General features: G+C 43.3%; 1 protein-coding gene across 1 annotated transcript; it reads left to right on the forward strand.

Annotated features, from left to right (window-relative positions):
- Positions 1 to 7,022: 7,022 nt before the first annotated feature.
- Positions 7,023 to 19,509, forward strand: rasgrp2 (RAS guanyl releasing protein 2 (calcium and DAG-regulated)). The gene is made up of 17 exons (XM_084140211.1): positions 7,023 to 7,263; positions 7,728 to 8,051; positions 8,247 to 8,349; positions 8,489 to 8,545; positions 8,857 to 8,988; positions 9,205 to 9,355; positions 9,554 to 9,727; positions 12,888 to 13,004; positions 13,190 to 13,471; positions 13,563 to 13,643; positions 13,753 to 13,851; positions 13,934 to 14,049; positions 14,169 to 14,310; positions 16,957 to 16,993; positions 17,427 to 17,585; positions 18,467 to 18,529; positions 18,744 to 19,509. The coding sequence occupies exons 2-16, from the start codon at positions 7,982 to 7,984 to the stop codon at positions 18,523 to 18,525; spliced, it is 1,779 nt and encodes a 592-aa protein (XP_083996337.1). The 5' UTR covers positions 7,023 to 7,263; positions 7,728 to 7,981; the 3' UTR covers positions 18,526 to 18,529; positions 18,744 to 19,509.
- The last annotated feature ends 648 nt before the right edge of the window (positions 19,510 to 20,157 follow it).

Here is a 20,157-nt window from a genome sequence, read left to right on the forward strand (position 1 = left end):
GAATATTAAGAAGAAGGTGGGGCATACTCAAAAGGGAGATCCAATTACTACTCAGTCCCTATTATTACATAGGAATATTTTCAAATGTTTAGATTAAGGCCTATTTCACATCTTGCAGTCTAGAAACTAAATTAATCTGAATTGAATTGTCATGAAAAAATTTTTTTGAACTTTTAAGTGTCTATGGATTTAGGCGTATCTGAGAGATAAGAAAGCTCAGATTTGTATTTTATTTTAAATTGACACATATTGAACTAATTTTTTGGCACCAAAGTACTTCCATACTTTTTTAAACTGGTACAGGGCTACCTTCAGACGAGTCTTGTGAGAGTCCTAGAGCAAAACAACCAACATGTACTGTAGGTGTTCCTAAGAGTCTCACCTTTCAATGGTGGGTACTACATATTAGTGTGTAGCCCAAACTGACTTCAGACGAGTCCCATGACGCTTGTGGGTGTCGCAGAGCAAAACCGAGAACACCATCGTGAGAGTCTCATCTTTCTATAGGTCGGACGCTACAGACGTTTTCGTGAGAAGTCCGATTTTCGGAAGGTCTCCTGTTCTGACAAACACAGTTGAAGTTGGCCACCTTCCACCACAGATGCAGAAGGACAACATCGGCGGATGCGATGGATTGAGATTGATTTTTATACCGGTGTTCTGCTGGTATAAAATGTATAATAGGAATTATCCTATGAATTTGTTCTACTAGTATTGCGCTATTTCTCTCTACAACCACAGAGTTTCTAAACCCAGAGGCGCAACATCCCCAGCCCTCCGGGAACGCTTGCGAAACAGACTACGTTTTTAATGTCACATGCACAACTACAGTGAAATGCCTTTCTTGCAAGCTCTAACCCCAACAATCCAGTAATCAATAACAATGTAATACAAAAAAAATAACAAGGTAGAACAAAAACACACAAGATATACAAATAAGAAATAAGTAGAACATGAGAAGTAAGTAAGCGTACTATATACAGGGTCAGTTCCAGTACCATTATTTACAATGTGCAGGGATACTGGATCAATAGAGGTAGATATGCATAGAGGTAAGGTGACTAGGCAACACGATATAAGATCAACAGAGTAGCAGCAGCTTGTATGTGAGTGGGTGTGCGTGTGTAGAGTCACTATAAATGTACAGTTGAAGTCGGAAGTTTGCATACACTTAGGTTGGAATCATTAAAACTCATTTTTCAACCACTCCACACATTTCTTGTTAACAAACTATAGTTTTGGCAAGTCGGTTAGGACATCTACTTTGTGCAGGACACAAGTAATTTTTCCAACAATTGTTTACAGACAGACTTTTTCACTTATAATTCACTGTATCACAATTCCAGTGAGTCAGAAGTTTACATACACTAAGTTGACTGTGCCTTTAAACAGCTTGGGAAATTCCAGAAAATGATGTCATGGCTTTAGAAGCTTCTGATAGGCTAATTGACATAATTTGAGTCAATTGGAGGTGTACCTGTGGATGTATTTCAAGGCCTACCTTCAAACTCAGTACCGCTTTGCTTGACATCATGGAAAAATCAAAATAAATCAGCCAAGACCTCAGAAAAAAATGGTAGACCTCAACAAGTCTGGTTCGTCCTTAGGAGCAGTTTCCAAACGCCTGAAGGTACCACGTTCATCTGTACAACCAATAGTACGCAACTATAAACACCATGGGACCACGCAGCCATCATACCGCTCCGGAAGGAGACGCGTTCTGTCTCCTAGAGATGAACGTACTTTGGTGTGAAAAGTGCAAATAAATCCCAGAACAACAGCAAAGGACCTTGTGAAGATGCTGGAGGAAACAGGTACAAAAGTATCTATATCCACATAAAAACGAGTCCTATATCGACATAACCTGAATGGCCGCTCAGCAAGGAAGAAGCCACTGCACATGGGGACAAAGATCGCACTTTTTGGAGAAATGTCCTCTGATCTGATGAAACAAAAATAGAACTGTTTGGCCATAATGACCATCTTTATGTTTGGAGGAAAAAGGGGAGACCTTGCAAGCCAAAGAACACCATCCCAACCGTGAAGCACGGGGGTGGCAGCATCATGCTGTGGGAGTGCTTTGCTGCAGGAGGGACTGGTGCACTTCACAAAATATATGGCATCATGAGGAAGGACAATTATGTGGATATATTGAAGCAGCATCTCAAGACATCAGTCAGGAAGTTAAAGCTTGGTCGCAAATGGATCTTCCAAATGGACAATGACCCCAAGCATACTTCCAAAGTTGTGGCAAAATGGCTTAAGGACAACAAAGTCAAGTTATTGGAGTGGCCATCACAAAGCCCTGACCTCAATCCTATAGAACATTTGTGGGCAGAACTGAAAAAGCGTGTGCGAGCAAGGAGGCCTACAAACCTGACTCGGTTACACCAGCTCTGTCAGGAGGAATGGGTCAAAATTCACCCAACTTATTGTGGGAAGCTTGTGGAAGGCTACCTGAAACGTTTGACCCAAGTTAAACAATTTAAAGGCAATGCTACCAAATACTAATTGAGTGTATGTAAACTTCTGACCCACTGGGAATGTGATGAAAGAAATACAAGCTGAAATAAATCATTCTCTCTACTATTATTCTGACATTTCACATTCTTAAAATAAAGTGGTGATCCTAACTGACCTAAGAAAGGGAATTTCTACTATGATTAAATGTCAGGAATTCTGAAAAACTGAGTTTAAATATACAGTGGGGAAAAAAAGTATTTAGTCAGCCACCAATTGTGCAAGTTCTCCCACTTAAAAAGATGAGAGAGGCCTGTAATTTTCATCATAGGTACACGTCAACTATGACAGACAAATTGAGAAAATAATTTACAGAAAATCACATTGTATGATTTTTAATGAATTTATTTGCAAATTATGGTGGAAAATAAGTATTTGGTCACCTACAAACAAGCAAGATTTCTGGCTCTCACAGACCTGTAACTTCTTCTTTAAGAGGCTCCTCTGTCCTCCACTCGTTACCTGTATTAATGGCACCTGTTTGAACTTGTTTTCAGTATAAAAGACACCTGTCCACAACCTCAAACAGTCACACTCCAAACTCCACTATGGCCAAGACCAAAGAGCTGTCAAAGGACACCAGAAACAAAATTGTAGACCTGCACCAGGCTGGGAAGACTGAATCTGCAATAGGTAAGCAGCTTGGTTTGAAGAAATCAACTGTCGGAGCAATTATTAGGAAATGGAAGACATACAAGACCACTGATAATATCCCTCGATCTGGGGCTCCACGCAAGATCTCACCCCGTGGGTTCAAAATGATCACAAGAACGGTGAGCAAAAATCCCAGAACCACACGGGGGGACCTAGTGAATGACCTGCAGAGAGCTGGGACCAAAGTAACAAAGCCTACCATCAGTAATACACTACGCCACCAGGGACTCAAATCCTGCAGTGCCAGACGTGTCCCCCTGCTTAAGCCAGTACATGTCCAGGCCCATCTGAAGTTTGCTAGAGTGCATTTGGATGATCCAGAAGAGGATTGGGAGAATGTCATATGGTCAGATGAAACCAAAATAGAACTTTTTGGTAAAAACTCAACTCGTCGTGTTTGGAGGACAAAGAATGCTGAGTTGCATCCAAAGAACACCATACCTACTGTGAAGCATGGGGGTGGAAACATCATACTTTGGGGCTGTTTTTCTGCAAAGGGACCAGGACGACTGATCCGTGTAAAGGAAAGAATGAATGGGGCCATGTATCGTGAGAATTTGAGTGAAAACCTCCTTCCATCAGCAAGGGCATTGAAGATGAAACGTGGCTGGGTCTTTCAGCATGACAATGATCCCAAACACACCGCCCGGGCAACGAAGGAGTGGCTTCGTAAGAAGCATTTCAAGGTCCTGGAGTGGCCTAGCCAGTCTCCAGATCTCAACCCCATATAAAATCTTTGGAGGGAGTTGAAAGTCCGTGTTGCCCAGCGACAGCCCCAAAACATCACTGCTCTAGAGAAGATCTGCATGGAGGAATGGGCCAAAATACCAGCAACAGTGTGTGAAAACCTTGTGAAGACTTACAGAAAACGTTTGACCTGTGTCATTGCCAACAAAGGGTATATAACAAAGTATTGAGAAACTTTTGTTATTGACCAAATACTTATTTTCCACCATAATTTGCAAATAAATAAATTAAAAATCAAAAAGGGTCAACTCAGATAGTCCGTGTAGCCATTTTGTTAGCTATTTAGTTAGCTATTTAGCAGTCTTATGGCATGGGGATAGAAGCTGTTCAGGAGCCTGTTGGTGTCAGACTTGATGCACCGGTACTGCTTGCCGTGCAGAAGCAGAGAGAACAGTCTATGACTTGGGTGGCTGGAGTCTTTAACGCTTTTCCATGCCTTCTTCTGACACTGCCTGGTATACAGGTCCTGAATGGCTGGGGTTTGGGGTGAAAGAAGTGAAAAATTCTTCCTTAGTTGTTAATTTTCTCGAAATCTAAAGGCACAACCTGGATTCGAACCGATGTCTTAAATAGTAGTAGTTGAACATGTTACTACTCGTGAAAGTGACAAACTTTTCATTTTAGTCAAAAACAACTTTATGTCGAAGGAGCGCCTTTGATGACCGTTAGACCCGATGACGTGTTTCTACACATGAGCTTAGCTAGCCAACTTCACCATGACATCGCCTACAAGTGTGATCGGGGATTTCTATTGGAGAAGCCGTTTTAGCCTATCTTCAGACAGTACTGTCTCTGGTGCTATCATGGAGGCCTGGTTCATTAATAGCAGCTGTGACCCAGTCTGAAAGGCCATGATATTTGAAAGGCATGTCTGGTGAATGTCAGGAGCCAGTGTACACAACACTTGTAGCCTGACACAAACCAAGCACCCCCACAGCTTTAAAGGGAAGGGCAATATTTGTTTCGGTGACCTTTCCGCATTAGGATGGTGTAATCATTACTGCGTCTTGTCCCTGCAGCGAGTTTACTTACTGTAGATGCTGTTTCATACTGAAAACGAATAGAAGAACTGAAACTCTTAGAATATATGTTAACATGAGCCAAACCTTCCATATTTCCAACAACTCAACACCACTTGAAATTTACATAGACCATCTGCATCCAAAACATTTCTCTCGTTGTCATATGCATATGTTGGCGTACAGTATGTATTTACATAAAAAGGTGAACAGTGAATTTGGATGAGCTAGGAAATGCAGGTTCGTAGGGTCATGGGTCGTAATAGGGTCATGGGAAATGACCCCTTGGCAGCTTGTGCGTAGTTACTGTCTGTTTGAGATTTTCTCTGAGATTTTTCAACATCTCGTCCGGAATTGCTGTATAATAAATGTGTAGTGGGCAGTCATATTTGACATACATTACATATGATATTATAAATACCTCACATGTGACTTGTAATGAGACTAAGCAATTAGCCTATTACATTTTTTATCTGACTCTATAAAGATAATTAAAATATACAAGCAAGCATTACGCAATGAGTTGACATTGACTAGCAAGAATTGGTCTGAGAATTGTCTATATCAAAGGCAGATATTTAATTAACATTGTACAATGAATGGATTCACATACAAGGCATAAAGCATCCTCAGTTTTCTCCTATCACAATCATTAAACTGTAACTGTTTTAAAATCACCATTGGCCTCATGGTTAAATCCCTGAGTGGTTTCCTTCCTCTCCGGCAACTGAGTTAGGAAGGACGCCTGTATCTTTGTAATGACAGGGCGTATTGATACGGCAGGTAGCCTGGTGGGTAGGAGCGTTGGGCCAGTAACCGAAAGGTTGCTGGATTGAATCCCTGAGCTGACAAGGTAAAAATCGGTCGTTCTGCCCCAGAGCAAGGCAGTTAACCCACTTTTCCCGGGCGCCGATGACGTGGATGTCGATTAAGGCAGCCCCCCGCACCTCTCTGATTCAGAGGGGTTGGGTTAAATGTGGAAGACACATTTCAATTGAATGCATTCAGTTGTACAACTGACTAGGTATCCCCCTTTCCAAAGTGTAATTAATAAGTTCACCATGCTCAAATGGCTATTCAATGTCATTTTTTTTTTTTTTTTACCCATCTAACAATGGGTGCCATTCTTCGCAAGGCATTGAAAAACCTACCTGGTCTTTGTGGTTGAATCTGTGTTTGAAATTCACTGCTCGACTGAGGGACCTTACAGGTAATTGTATGCGTGTGGTACAGAGATGAGGTAGTCATTCAAAAATCATGTTAAACACTATTATTGCACACGGAGTGAGTCCATGCAACTTACCATGTGACTTGTTAAATCCATTTTAACTCCTGAACTTATTTAGGCTTTTAATAACAAATGGGTTGAATACACATTGACTCAAGACATTTCAGCTTTACATTTGTAATTAATTTGTAAAACATTTGAAAAACATAATTCCACTTCGAAATTATGGAGTATTAATCTAAATGTCATCAATAAAAAATTCAGGCTATAACACAATATTTTTGGTAAAAAGTCAAGGGGTGTGAATACTTTCTGAAGGAGCTGTTTATGATGTCAGGGATCTGCTACCTCAGAGCAACTGAATAACTAGAAAACCAGCATAACAGCCCCACCCTCTCTCTCTTTGTGTGTGTGTGTGTGTGTGTGTGTGTGTGTGTGTGTGTGTGTTTGTGTGTGTGTGTGTGTGTTTGTGTGTGTGTGTGTGTGTAGAGAGAGAGCGAGAAACATAGACAGACAGACGTCTTTTGACTTTTTGTGTATATAATCCTCTGTCATTTTGGTACATGTATTTGTTGCCTTGTGTGGCTTCTTTATGTATTTTAAATTGTCAAATAAAATATAATTTCCATTACAACATGTAAGTGCTTTGTTATTTCATCTGACAAAGTACCCTTAATAATACTTTACTGCAATCACACCACCAACAGCACTGCTTTGGCAGTGAAAGTGCATGTACTTTAGAAGGGAAGGTACTTTTGGGGCACGGTCTGTAAAGAGGAAATGTGACCGCACTAAAATGCTCAGCAAAAAGGAAACTGAGAGCAAAAGGCATCTGAAGGGATATATAACTGTCACTTAGTTAGACAAACTGCTTTGAAGGAGTAATGGAATGGAGGGGTTCAGACAGCTTTCGTAGTCTTGTGATGGAATCTTCAGTAATAACATTAACAGTTAGCTAGATAGTTAACGAGGTCTTAACATGACCAAATACAGTCCTTCTGTGAAGTTCTCTTGATATTTGCAATCCACTTGATGACGGACAATTTTTCAAGTTTACACATCTTATGATATTACTGCTGTGTTCAATTCAAGAGGGTAAGACCTTTTTTAATTAATATAACATAGTTTGGTAGACTGGTTGTGGTGTCAAGTGCTGCAAATAATGTCTTAATGACTCATGTACTGTATCTAATAGGTAATCAAATTATAAGTTCAGTCAATGTTTTTAAACTCAATTTGCAAGTGCAAAACTGTAATTGTGTTTGAGATAACTTTTGACATTTATTTGATATCTGGGAAAACAGCCACTAACACACTTAATCTCTGTCTGATGGGTAATCCTTTGGCTGGGATTATCTTTTCCTTTCTTCATTTATAATCAGATAGAAAATGTATGTGGAAGGGTGAATTAGTATTGCCATGTTGCAGGTTCTTGTGTCACAAAAATATTACATTTGTATTAACATCAGTAAGCAAACAGTTGAATACCGAATTGCTGAAGGCCTACTCTCAATGGTGTTTTTTTGTTTTCATAACTGTACCAATGTTCTTGTTTTAAGGTGGGGCAGGAAGCATGCTTAAACTAAACGCTTCATAAAAGAGGAAGATACTTTCTTGGCTTGTTGACTGGAGCAGGGTAGCTGCCTGTCTGAGGACTAACCGACTCATCAGAGGGCTCTGCTGGAAGGTTGCCCAACAGAATAGAGAACACGGCCATTCTTCTAAATCCCACACCTCATCACATTCTCACTGTGTGTGTGTGAACGGAGGAGAGAACAGAGAGGGCCGTTGGAGAGAGAACCGTTTGAGGAGGATGAAGTCCATCAAATTGGATCATTCGGCGACAGTCGATGAGCTTACTGATGCCTGCATCAAAGCATTTGGTCAGGATTCATCTCCCTTTGACTCTCTTCTGGTGTAGACAGTTGCAGACAGTACATGCTTAGATAATGTTTTGATTGTTGTTTGGTTTGTACAACTGCAGTAGTTCCTATGTTTAAATGATTTACACAATATGTGGCAGCTTGCCTTGTACAGTGAAGCTCATCCATGTATCTCTGTCTCTCCTTTCCTGGTAGATGATGAAGGCAGGCTAAATGATGAGTCTCTGGTCCGGATGTTTCTCATGATGCATCCCTGGTACCTCTCCTCTGCTGACCTGGCCAAGAAACTCTCCAACAAGTATCCTGACACACTAATGTTCCAAGATGCTAGCAGAGGTTTATTTTTGCCATATTAGCAATGGGCCAAAGGATTACTAGACCAGGGGGTTCAAATCCTTTTGGTGGAAAAGTCATTTTGTTCCTTAACCACACAACAGGTCGCTGGAGGAAAACTGTCTGCCTGAACTCAGGTCACAAATCTGCCATCTTATCAAGTGAGTGAATATAGCATAGAACATCATGGAGCCACAGAGGAAGAACTGCTATAGGTCTTAGTCGTGAGATAGATTCTGTGCATGTCTGTCAACATTAACACACATATATATATATATATATATATATATATATATATATATATATATATATATACATACATACATATATGATTTCCCTGTAAGCAATGGACATACTATTTCTGTGTAAGCATATGATCTCCATGTAGAAATATGATTTCCATACTCTCTGGTCTGAGCACTAACTTCTCCCGTCCTGCTTTTCTATCCCTGTAACCCCATCTCTCCGTAAGGTACTGGATCAGCGAGTTCCCAGCAGAGTTTGACCTGAACCCAGAGCTGGCAGAGCAGATCAGAGGGCTGAAGGAGCAGCTGGCCCTGCAGGGAGAGGAGCACCAGAGCACACTCATCAACGTTGACAGTGTGTAAGTGCCCCCTGTCTTCAGCCAGGCAATCTTACAAGAACAGTAGCAGCCAATCAGCCGGGCAGGCATAGTCTCCTCACAGTGACACAGTGACAGCTTAGCATTCAATTTTAATGATACAGTAGAAGGATTTTCAGAGTGCGTGAGTGCATCTACATTCGGCCACTCTCGCAGTACTTCTACTGATAGCTGACACTCCTTCCTTATTCTCTCTAGGCCGTCATATGAGTGGAGAAGGCAGGTGAGCCAACCAGCTCGGTCTGATTTCAAGAAGAGGAAGACGTCTCTCCTCTTTGATCACCTGGACGCATCTGAACTAGCAGAGCACCTCACCTACATGGAGTATAAATCCTTCTGTAGGATACTGGTGAGTGGGTGGCCAGCAGGTGGCTCTTTTCGCCAGCTTCTTTCTAGGTCTCACTCAGGTGACTTTGCTTTTGGCTGAAATATGCCGTATTCATTGTATTTGTGGTTTAAGTAAGATAGACTGTGTGTTTGTGTGCACTTTTTACCGTATGTATGTGCATATTGGACACTGTTTTTAAAACGGTCCCTTGCCCTCCAGTTCCAGGACTACCACAGCTTTGTGATGCATGGCTGCACGGTGGATAACCCCATCCTGGAGCGCTTCATCACCCTCTTCAACAGCGTGTCTCAGTGGATCCAGCTGATGGTGCTCAGCAAGCCCACCGCCCCCCAGAGGGCTGCAGTCATGTCCCACTTTATTAGGGTCGCACAGGTCAGTCAATCAACTCCCAGTCCCATGTCAATGAATCAACTCCCAGGTCAGTGAAAGTCAACTTCCAGGTCAGAAAGGGTCAACTACCAGGTCAGAAAAAGTAAATTACCAGGTCACAAAGGGTCAACTCCCAGGTCAGAAAGAGTCAACTCCCAGGTCAGAAAGAGTCAACTCCCAGGTCAGAAAGAGTCAACTGCCCAACCTGGTCTCAGAGCACCAGTCAAAAGTTTGGACACACCTACTCATTTAAGGTTTTTCTGTATTTTTACATTTTTTAATAATAATAATAATATGCCATTTAGCAGACGCTTTTATCCAAAGCGACTTACAGTCATGCGTGCATACATTTTTGTGTATGGGTGGTCCCGGGGATCGAACCCACTACCTTGGCGTTACAAGCGCCGTGCTCTACCAGCTGAGCTACAGAGGACCACATTTTACATTGTAGAATGATAGTGAAGACATCAAAGCTATGAAATAACACATATGGAATCATGTTGAAACCAAAAAAGTGTTAAACAAATCAAAATATATTTTATATTTGAGATTCTTCAAATAGCCACCCTTTGCCTTGATGACAGCTTTGCACACTCTTGGCATTCTCTCAACCAGCTTCATGAGGTAGTCACCTGGAATGCAGGTAGCTTAGTAGCTTAGAGAGAGAGAGGTAGCTTAGTGGTTAAGAGCGTTGTGCCAGTAACCGAACGGTCGCTTGTTCTAATCCCCGAGCCGACTAGGTGAAAAATCTGTCGATGTGCCCTTGAGCAAGGCACTTAACCCTAATTGCTCATGTAAGTCGCTCTGGATAAGAGCGTCTGCTAAATGATTAAAATGTAAAAATGATTTCAATTAACAGGTGTGCCTTCTTAAAAGTTCATTTGTGGAATTTCTTTCCTTCTTAATGCGTTTGAGCCAATCAGTTGTGTTGTGACAAGGTAGGGGGGCATACGGAAGATAGCCCTATTTGGTAAAAGACCAAGTCCATATTATGGCAATAACAGCTCAAATAAGCAAAGAGAAACGACAGTCCATCATTACTTTAAGACATGAAGGTCAATCAATACGGAACATTTCAAGAACTTTTTAAGTTTCTTCAAGTGCAGTCGCAAAAACCAGCGCTATGATGAAACTGGCTCTCATGAGGACCACCACAGGAATGGAAGACCCAGAGTTACCTCTGCTACAGAGGATAAGTTCATTAGAGTTACCAGCCTCAGAAAATGCAGCCCAAATAAATGCTTCACAGAGTTCAAGTCACAGACATATCTCAACATCAACTGTTCAGAGGGGACCCTAAAGGACACCAATAAGAAGAAGAGACCTGCTTGGGCCAAGAAACACGAGCAATGGACATCAGACCAGTGGATATTTGTCCTTTGGTCTGGAGTCCAAATTGGAGATTTTTGGTTGCAACCGCCGTGTCTTTGTGAGACGCGGTGTGGGTGAACGAATGATCTCCGCATGTGTAGTTCCCACCGTGAAGCATGGAGGAGGAGGTGTTATGGTGTGGGGGTGATTTGCTGGTGACACTGTCTGTGATTTATTTAGAATTCAAGGCACACTTAACCAGCATGGCTACCACAGCATTCTGCAGCGATACGCCATCCCATCTGGTTTGGGCTTAGTGGGACTATCATTTGTTTTTCAACAGGACAATGACCCAACACACCTCCAGGCTGTGTAAGGGCTATTTGACCAAGAAGGAGCGTGATTGAGTGCTGCATCAGATGACCTGGCCTCCACAATTCCCCGACCTCAACCCAATTGAGAATGTTTGGGATGAGTCGGACGGCAGAGTAAAGGAAAAGCAGCCAACAAGTGCTCAGCATATGTGGGAACTCCTTCAAGACTGTTGGAAAAGCATTCCAGGTGAAGCTGGTTGAGAGAATGCCAATAGTGTGCAAAGCTGTCATCAAGGCAAAGGGTGGCTTCTTTGAAGAATCTCAAATATAAAATATATTTTGATTTGTTTAACACTTTTTTGGTTGCTACATGATTCCATAAGTGTTATTTCATAGTTTTGATGTCTTCACTATTATTCTACAATGTAGAAAATAGTAAAAATAAAGAAAAACCCTTGAATGAGTAGGTGTGTCCAAACTTTTGACTGGTACTGTATATCCAAGACACTTCATTTAGTATGATGTTACATTTTGTATGGTATGTATTAATTTGTGGATGTCCATCATCCATTTCGTTTGATATGTTACAAATTACAAAATTGTACAATATTTTACGAATTGCAATTCATACAATATATTTCGAATTTGCTAAACGTACAATATTGTAGAGGCAGCAGCCTATTAGAGGATCTAGAGGTGTGGCTTGTTGGAGGCGTGGCCTTACGGTAGCTCTGTTGGGACAACCGTGGGTGAAAGTGTCATGCCAGTTTATTTATTATGTTGTACTCTGTATTAAATTCAAGGCTCATACACTGCCAGTTCTGCAGTGTTAATGGGCGTGACATAAGTGCAAGTGATAGAAAAGAGCCCACAGGAGTTCTAATGTTGACTGTCACCATTTTGTTAGAAAATATAAGGATATGTTATGTTGGTTGTGTCTAATGATAGCTAGGTGGCTAATGCTAACATTAGCAGGCTAGCGTTAGCTAGGTTAAGGTTAAAGGATTAGGGAAAGGTTAGCTAAAAGGCTTAAGTTTAGGGTTAAGGTTAGGGGAAGGGTTAGCTAACATCCTAAGTAGCTAAAAAGTAGTAAGTAGTTGAAAAGTTGTTTATTAGCTAAAATGCTGAAGTTGTCCGTGATGAGATTTCAACATGCAACCTTTGGGTTGCTAGAGGTTCGCGTAATATTGTTTTTGCTTTAAGTAACGTTCTGTCTTATGTAACCATATTAAACATATCATCCTAATTTGAGTGTCCCGGATTTACCTTTACCATGTTACGTCTAGCCTATGAGATCAGGCTGAACTCACAGGTCAGAAAGAGTCAGCTACCAGGTCAGAAAGAGTCAACTCCCAGATCAGTGTGAATCATCCTTCAGATAAAGAGAAGTCCGTTAGGTTAGTTCTTGAGTACCACTGCTTCTCAGTGAATGGCTTCCAAACTCCCTCTAGAAGTTGGTCTGTCTTGTGTTCCATGCTGTGTTTTGTTGGCTATGTTAGGGCTAAGATGGGTTATATTTTTGTATCTGGTCTCTGTAGAGGTTGTTACAGCTGCAGAACTTCAACACTCTGATGGCAGTAGTGGGGGGTCTCAGTAACAGCTCCATCTCACGCCTCAAAGACACACAGTCACACATCAGCAACGATGTGAGCAAGGTGAACAGTTTTTTTCATCATTATTTTAGTTAAGAAGAGTGAAAACATTTGCTTACCAATTACAACTAAACATTTGCATTTTGAATGTAGGTCTACGTCAAAATGTGACCTATTATTTCCATTTCCACTGTGTTCTGCTCTAGCTATGTGATGTCCAACATTGTGTGATGTCCTTATTGCCTCAGGCGTTCAACAACCTGGTGGAGCTTGTGACGTCCTGTGGGAACTATAGCCAGTACCGCCAGCGCTTCTCAGAGAGCACAGGCTTCCGTTTCCCCATCCTGGGCGTGCACCTCAAGGACCTGATCGCTGTGCACGTGGCCCTGCCCGACTGGAGCGACCAGGAAAAGACGCAGGTCAACCTGGCCAAGACCCAGCAGCTGTATGCCATCCTCCAGGAGCTTGCGCTGATCCAGACCACGCCACCCAGCGTCGACGCCAACAGGGACCTGCTCAACCTGCTCATGGTCTGGCCCTGTTGACTGATACTGTAAGACTTGGTAGATTTGTTTTACCTGTTGGCATTTGATTGAACAGTTTGTGTTTGGGTCCTGTCAGGTGTCTCTGGACCAGTACCACTCAGAGGAAGAGATCTATCAGCTGTCCCTGCAGAGGGAACCCCGCACTGCCAGGCCATTGGTGAGTGTGTGTCAGGGACACAGGGACACGGACACAGACACAGAGCTTCAATTGTGTGTAATCTAGAGGAAAGATTCATTCTTGTCACATATCTGTTTTGGTTTGCCAGTCTACCACGAGCCCACCTCTGATAGAGGAGTGGGCATCTTCAGTGAAGCCCAAAGCTGACCCCGCCATCATCAGCAAACACATACAGAAGATGGTAGAGGTAGGCTGTTCAACATATTTGAAATATTACATGTAATTATAAAAGATGACACTGAGAACTTACATTTGGTCATTTTTCGCAGTCGGTGTTTAAGAATTTCGACACTGATAGAGACGGTTACGTCTCTCAGGATGAATTTGAGATCATTAGGACCAACTTCCCATACCTCTGCAAGTTTGACGACCTGGATAAGAATCAGTGAGTATCACAAGTCATAACTATTGATTGCCAACATTTCAACTATCTTTAGATCCACAAGTCACACAGAGCATCTTGTTATTACTGTAATATCAACCTTTGACCCCTCACCGTCTCAGGGACGGCAGAGTCAGTCAGGAGGAGATGATCGACTACTTCACCAAGGCTAACTCTTTACTGAACAGCAAGATGGGGTACATCCACACGTTTTCAGAGAAGAGCTGCATGAAGCCTATGCTTTGCCATCACTGTAAAGGCATTGTAAGTAGAATGGTGCCTATGCTTCAACTATGTACAACTCCCTGTAAAAGCAAAAATTTTAATATTTTTTTTAATCATAAGTAAATTAATATGAAACAATTAGGTATAAATCAATTATTATGAGGACCTGTATATAAAAAATTATGTTAAGGTACCCATATTATAGGAAGCACATATTGTGACCAGAATAGTGGAAATTGTGGAATAAGATATTTAGAGGACACCATTTTGGATGTGGAAAGACATTGCCTAACAAAACAAAAGAACACTGACTTCCTGATCTCACATTTCCTGATGGCTTCCATCCCAACACATCAGTTCTGTTTCCTTTTTTTAAGTGTTTCTTTCTGTCTCTCACTCACGTTTAGTCTGTTATCATTCTGAGGACACATCACTTAATTTCCTTTCATACTGTAGCCTATGGTGCCCCACTTCAGGTCTGTTCTGTATCATTTTGAACCAATCAAGCTGTCAGCAGTTGACTCTTGTTGACTCCTGAGAAAGCTGAAATGGCAGTTACAAACAAGACTTAATTAACTGCTCATTGTTGACGACAAAGGCTTTGAAATTGATGCATGTGAAATTTAGATAAAAAGATTATTGTCACGCCCTGGCTCTGGGGACACTGTTATGTTGAGCCAGGGTGTGTAATTCTATGTTTGTATTTCTATGTTGGCCTGAGTGACTCCCAATCAGAGGCAACGAGTGTCAGCTGGTTGTCTCTGATTGGGAGCCATATTTAACTGTCTGTCTTTCACTTTGTGTTTGTGGTTTCTTGTTCCGTGTTGGTTGGTTTATGTAACCAGGGACGTCACGTTTCGTTTTTGTTGTTTTGATCGTGTGATCATCTTGATAGAATAAAATGTTCGCATTCAACGCTGCGCCTTGGTCCTCCTCTCTGGTAGACGATCGTGACAGAAGAAACCACCAAGATGTGACCAAGCAGCGTGTCCAGGAGCCATTGCCAGGGAGATCCCTAACAGATCTCCTTCGCCTCCTCGACTGGGTCAAGCCGAGTGAGGAAGAGAAGGGCTTGACATTATGGCAGAAGGGCGAAAGGCTGGCGAGGGACATGGAGACCTGGTCCACGGGTAGGGGAGACGCCCAGAAATTTTTTAGGGGGGGGCTAACGCCGTGGACGACGGGCCAGCAGGAGACCGCGGCAGAGCGGCCCAGCGGATTGGCAGAGGAGGCCGCCAGGTTACGGGGGCCACTGGTCGAAGAGGGGGTGGAAGATCTAGAGGCACGGCGAGAGGTACTGGCGTGTGTTGCCAGTCCGGTCCGGCCTGTTCCTGATCCCCACGTAGGGCCAGTGGTGTGTGTTCCCAGTACGGTCCGGCCTGTTCCTGCCACTCGCACCAAGTCTACGGTGCGCATCGCCAGCTCGGCCCGGCCCATTCCTGCTCCCCGCACCAAGTCAGTGGTGCGCTTCGTCAGCCCGGTCCGGCCCGCTCCTGCTCCCCGCACCAAGTCAGTGGTGCGCGTCGCCAGCCCAGTCCGGCCCATTCCTGCTCCCCGCACCAAGTCTGTGGTGCGCGTCGCCAGCCCAGTCCGGCCCATTCCTGCTCCCCGCACCAAGTCTGTGGTGTGTTTCGTCAGCCCGGCTCGGCCCGTTCCTGCTCCCCGCACCAAGTCTACGGTGCGTGTCGCCAGCTCGGCCCGGCCTGCTCCCCGCACCAAGTCTGTGGTGCGCGTCGCCAGCCCAGTCCGGCCCATTCCTGCTCCCCGCACCAAGTCTGTGGTGCGTTTCGTCAGCCCGGCTCGGCCCGTTCCTGCTCCCCGCACCAAGTCTACGGTGCGTGTCGCCAACTCGGCCCGGCCTGCTCCCCGCACCAAGTCAGTGGTGCGTTTCGTCAGCCCTGTCCGGCCCGCTCCTGCTCCCCACACCAAGCCAGTGGTGTGCGTCGTCAGTCCAGCACGGCCCGTGCCTGTTCCCCACACCAAGCCAGTGGTGTGCGTCGTCGGTCCGGCACGGCCCGTGCCTGTTCCACTGGTGCCTGGTCCGGCACCGGTCAGATGCGTTACGCCGGAGCTAGAGCAATCCGCTCCATCAGTGTGCAGTCCAGCTCCGGCCAGCGGGGCCAGACCGGACCAGGGGTACTTTGGGGGGTTGGAGAGGGAGTGGGGATCAGGTCCGGAGCCGGATCCGCCGCCAAGGCGGAGTGCCCACCCGGTCCCTCCCCTGCGGTATTTAGTTGGCGCGGTCGGAGTCCGCGCCTTTAGGGGGGGGTACTGTCACGCCCTGGCTCTGGGGACACTGTTATGTTGAGCCAGGGTGTGTAATTCTATGTTTGTATTTCTATGTTGGCCTGAGTGACTCCCAATCAGAGGCAACGAGTGTCAGCTGGTTGTCTCTGATTGGGAGCCATATTTAACTGTCTGTCTTTCACTTTGTGTTTGTGGTTTCTTGTTCCGTGTTGGTTGGTTTATGTAACCAGGGACGTCACGTTTCGTTGTTGTTGTTTTGATCGTGTGATCATCTTGATAGAATAAAATGTTCGCATTCAACGCTGCGCCTTGGTCCTCCTCTCTGGTAGACGATCGTGACAATTATTCAGCAATCAGTTTAGTTTCCAAAGTCACCATTAACCTGTCTTTTTTTCTAATGCTAAATGTGATATGTAACAGATGTGTTATATTTTTCAGATGTGGGGAATTTACAAACAAAGATACAAGTGTAAAGGTACACAAATAAAATGATCTCTGTCAGAATTCTGCACCTCCCGCACCCCACGGACAATGTGTAATGTTGACCGACATTATATTGTTTATTTGCTTATAATAGCTTACATTTATATTTCAGGATTCAGTTATTTACCAGATACTCTTGCTCATTGAGACAGACACTGATTAGTGTACACAATAAGAAGTTAAGCAGCATGCACTGAACCTCAAGCAAAACCTTTCCAAAACCTTTTCAAAACCTTTCCATAACCTTTCCAAGACCATTCCAAGACCATTCCAAGTCACATTCTGTAGTTAAACACAAAGCCATATGACATTGCCTATAAAAAGCCAAGGCTAGCTATCTAACAATACAATAGCAATGCCAGTACCAATACTGTCTGTTTTCGGATGTAACAGATTTAACCCCATACTACCACTCTTTGTTCTAGCCTGTGGGGTGAGCTGCCACAAAGATTGTCGCAGCCGCCTTGCTGTGGAGTGCCGCAAACGAACACAGAGCACCTGTCACGAATACCATTCACCCCAACACTCCCGTTCCTTCAGTGTGCCTGCTATAGCTCAGCCACTACACGCTATGCAACACACAGGTAAAAGCACACCACCCGATTCACCTCTCTTTTCTTTTATGTTCAAATCTTTACCTACTCCCGAGTGGCGCAGTGGTCTAAGGCACTGCATCGCAGTGCTAGCTGTGCCACTAGAGATCCTGGTTTGAGTCCAGGCTCTGTCGCAGCCAGCCGTGACCGGGAGACCCATGGGCGGCGCACAATTGGTCCAGCGTCGTCCAAGGTAGGGGAGGGTTTGGCCGGCAGGGATGTGGGTTTGTTTCCCACGGGGGGCCAGTATGAAAAAAAGATAAAAGATAAAAATTAAACTAACAAATTTAAAAAAGAAAATCTTTACCTGGATGTCTCAAACTTAGTCTTCAAGCACAAGGACTGGTACAGTACTTTTTACAGTTTAGTGCAATTAGGTATGGTATATTTTGCCAAAACCGGTCCACGAGTGATTTTATCGGGCCCCGCAAAGATTTTAGGATTTTCGTTTTTTTGGTCAGAAAATACTAAAATCACCAGGAATTAGGCTGAAATGTTGTTTAATTTAGGAAATCTGTTCAACAAGTATTCCCACAAATAAAAAAAGAAACATATGTGATCATATTTCAATGTCATCAAGGTATGAAATTATTGTTATTTACAAATACAATCTCTTTTTGTGTTTAGTTGTGGTCAATTTGCAGTGTACAAATTATTATAATTACATTCTGTTCAGTGGCTGAATCGAGCTATCTACCCGTAGACCTCTTGGTATAATTCAGACCACCTGGTGGCTTTCCATGAACAGATACATAGTTACCTAGTTACACATATGTTTTTTTATTCAGTGCAAATGCTTTTGAGCTCTGCTGTTCTCCAATATGGCTGATGAGGTGCCCTTAACACAGAGATACTTTGTTCTCTCTCCCCAGTCATTACAGAGGAAGCTCCTGACTCCCTGGGGGATGAAGTGTTTGATGTCCACCTTTGAGGAGGTAAGAGGCCTAGGAGAATACAGGGTCTAGGTGTTGGAGTAATCCTAGTGCAAGAAATGGTCCTGGTCAAAATTTGACCATTTATGCTCTATATGCAGGTGTTTTGAAGTGGTCTCTAAGCATATCATATCTGAGCACATCCCGTTTAGACTGCATTTCAATATTTTTCTTGAATTAATTTTGTTGTCCACTTACTTGTTCATTTTTATATCAGAATGAAGACCAACGTTGAGGACAAAAACAACAAAGACTGGCCATGTTGCCGACAGCAACGGCACTCAGAAGATCTCAGTGTGATAGAAACGTAATTGCTCCTGTTTGAAGATACAACGCATGTTAGGAACATTCCAATTTTCCAGTTTAAGGGCATTTCGCATCTGAGGAAGGATTGTATACATTTTCTGATTGATTCATCCTTCATTCTCTCAGCCTTTTCAAACATCATATTATTTGCTCAGCGCTTTCACAGTAGGTAAACCTACAGTAGATGCATATCTCTGTGTGTGTTTGTATGTGGTTCATGAACGCAGAAGATTGCTTCTCCACTAGATGAGGCTGTTTGTGTGTCGCAACTCTGGATATTGTAGACTACCACTGCCTTTTTACATTCGCTGTTTTTGGTGTTGCCCTGTTTGTGTGGTCTAGTTGAGTAAAGACATGTGGGTGTGGATTGTTAGTGACAAGATAAATTGAGGTTCTCTCCTCAACTAGACAATCCTGTGGTACAATTTAAAAGACAGACATGCAGTATCTTCTATGGTTCTATAATTATTATAGAATAGAAAATGATAGAAACATAATAATATCATACTACAGAAACTACTGCACAGACTTGTTCTACCTGTATACATATGACTCTCTCTGGGCTTCAGTGACATTGTAAAATGGGATAGCAGCACAAATACAGGCTACATTTTAAAATTGAATTTAGACATACAGTGGGGAGAACAATTATTTGATACACTGCCGATTTTGCAGGTTTTCCTACGTACAAAGCATGTAGAGGTCTGTAATTTTTATCATAGGTACATTTCAACTGTGAGAGACGGAATCTAAAACTAAAATCCAGAAAATCACATTGTATGATTTTTAAGTAATTAATTTGCATTTTATTGCATGACATAAGTATTTGATACATCAGAAAAGCAGAACTTAATATTTGGTACAGAAACCTTTGTTTGCAATTACAGAGATCATACGTTTCCTGTAGGTCTTGACCAGGTTTGCACACACTGCAGCAGGGATTTTGGCCCACTCCTCCATACAGACCTTCTCTAGATCCTTCAGGTTTTGGGGCTGTCGCTGGGCAATACGGACTTTCAGCTCCCTCCAAATATTTTCTATTGGGTTCAGGTCTGGAGACTGGCTAGGCCACTCCAGGACCTTGAGATGCTTCTTACGGAGCCACTCCTTAGTTGCCCTGGCTGTGTGTTTCGGGTCGTTGTCATGCTGGAAGACCCAGCCACGACCCATCTTCAATGCTGTTATTGAGGGAAGGAGGTTGTTGGCCAAGATCTCGCGATACATGGCCCCATCCATCCTCCCCTCAATACGGTGCAGTCGTCCTGTCCCCTTTGCAGAAAAGCATCCCCAAAGAATGATGTTTCCACCTCCATGCTTCACGGTTG

This window comes from Coregonus lavaretus (genome assembly GCF_964263955.1).
Source record: "Coregonus lavaretus genome assembly, chromosome: 24".
Lineage (NCBI taxonomy): Eukaryota > Metazoa > Chordata > Actinopteri > Salmoniformes > Salmonidae > Coregonus > Coregonus lavaretus.

Coding starts and splice junctions, on each gene's coding strand:
- rasgrp2 (XM_084140211.1), top strand. CDS start 7,982: ATGAAGTCCATCAAATTGGATCATTCGGCGACAGTCGATGAGCTTACT. Junction 13,472..13,562: donor ACCTGCTCAACCTGCTCATG/GTCTGGCCCTGT, acceptor GGGTCCTGTCAG/GTGTCTCTGGACCAGTACCA. Junction 17,586..18,466: donor ACACGCTATGCAACACACAG/GTAAAAGCACAC, acceptor CTCTCTCCCCAG/TCATTACAGAGGAAGCTCCT.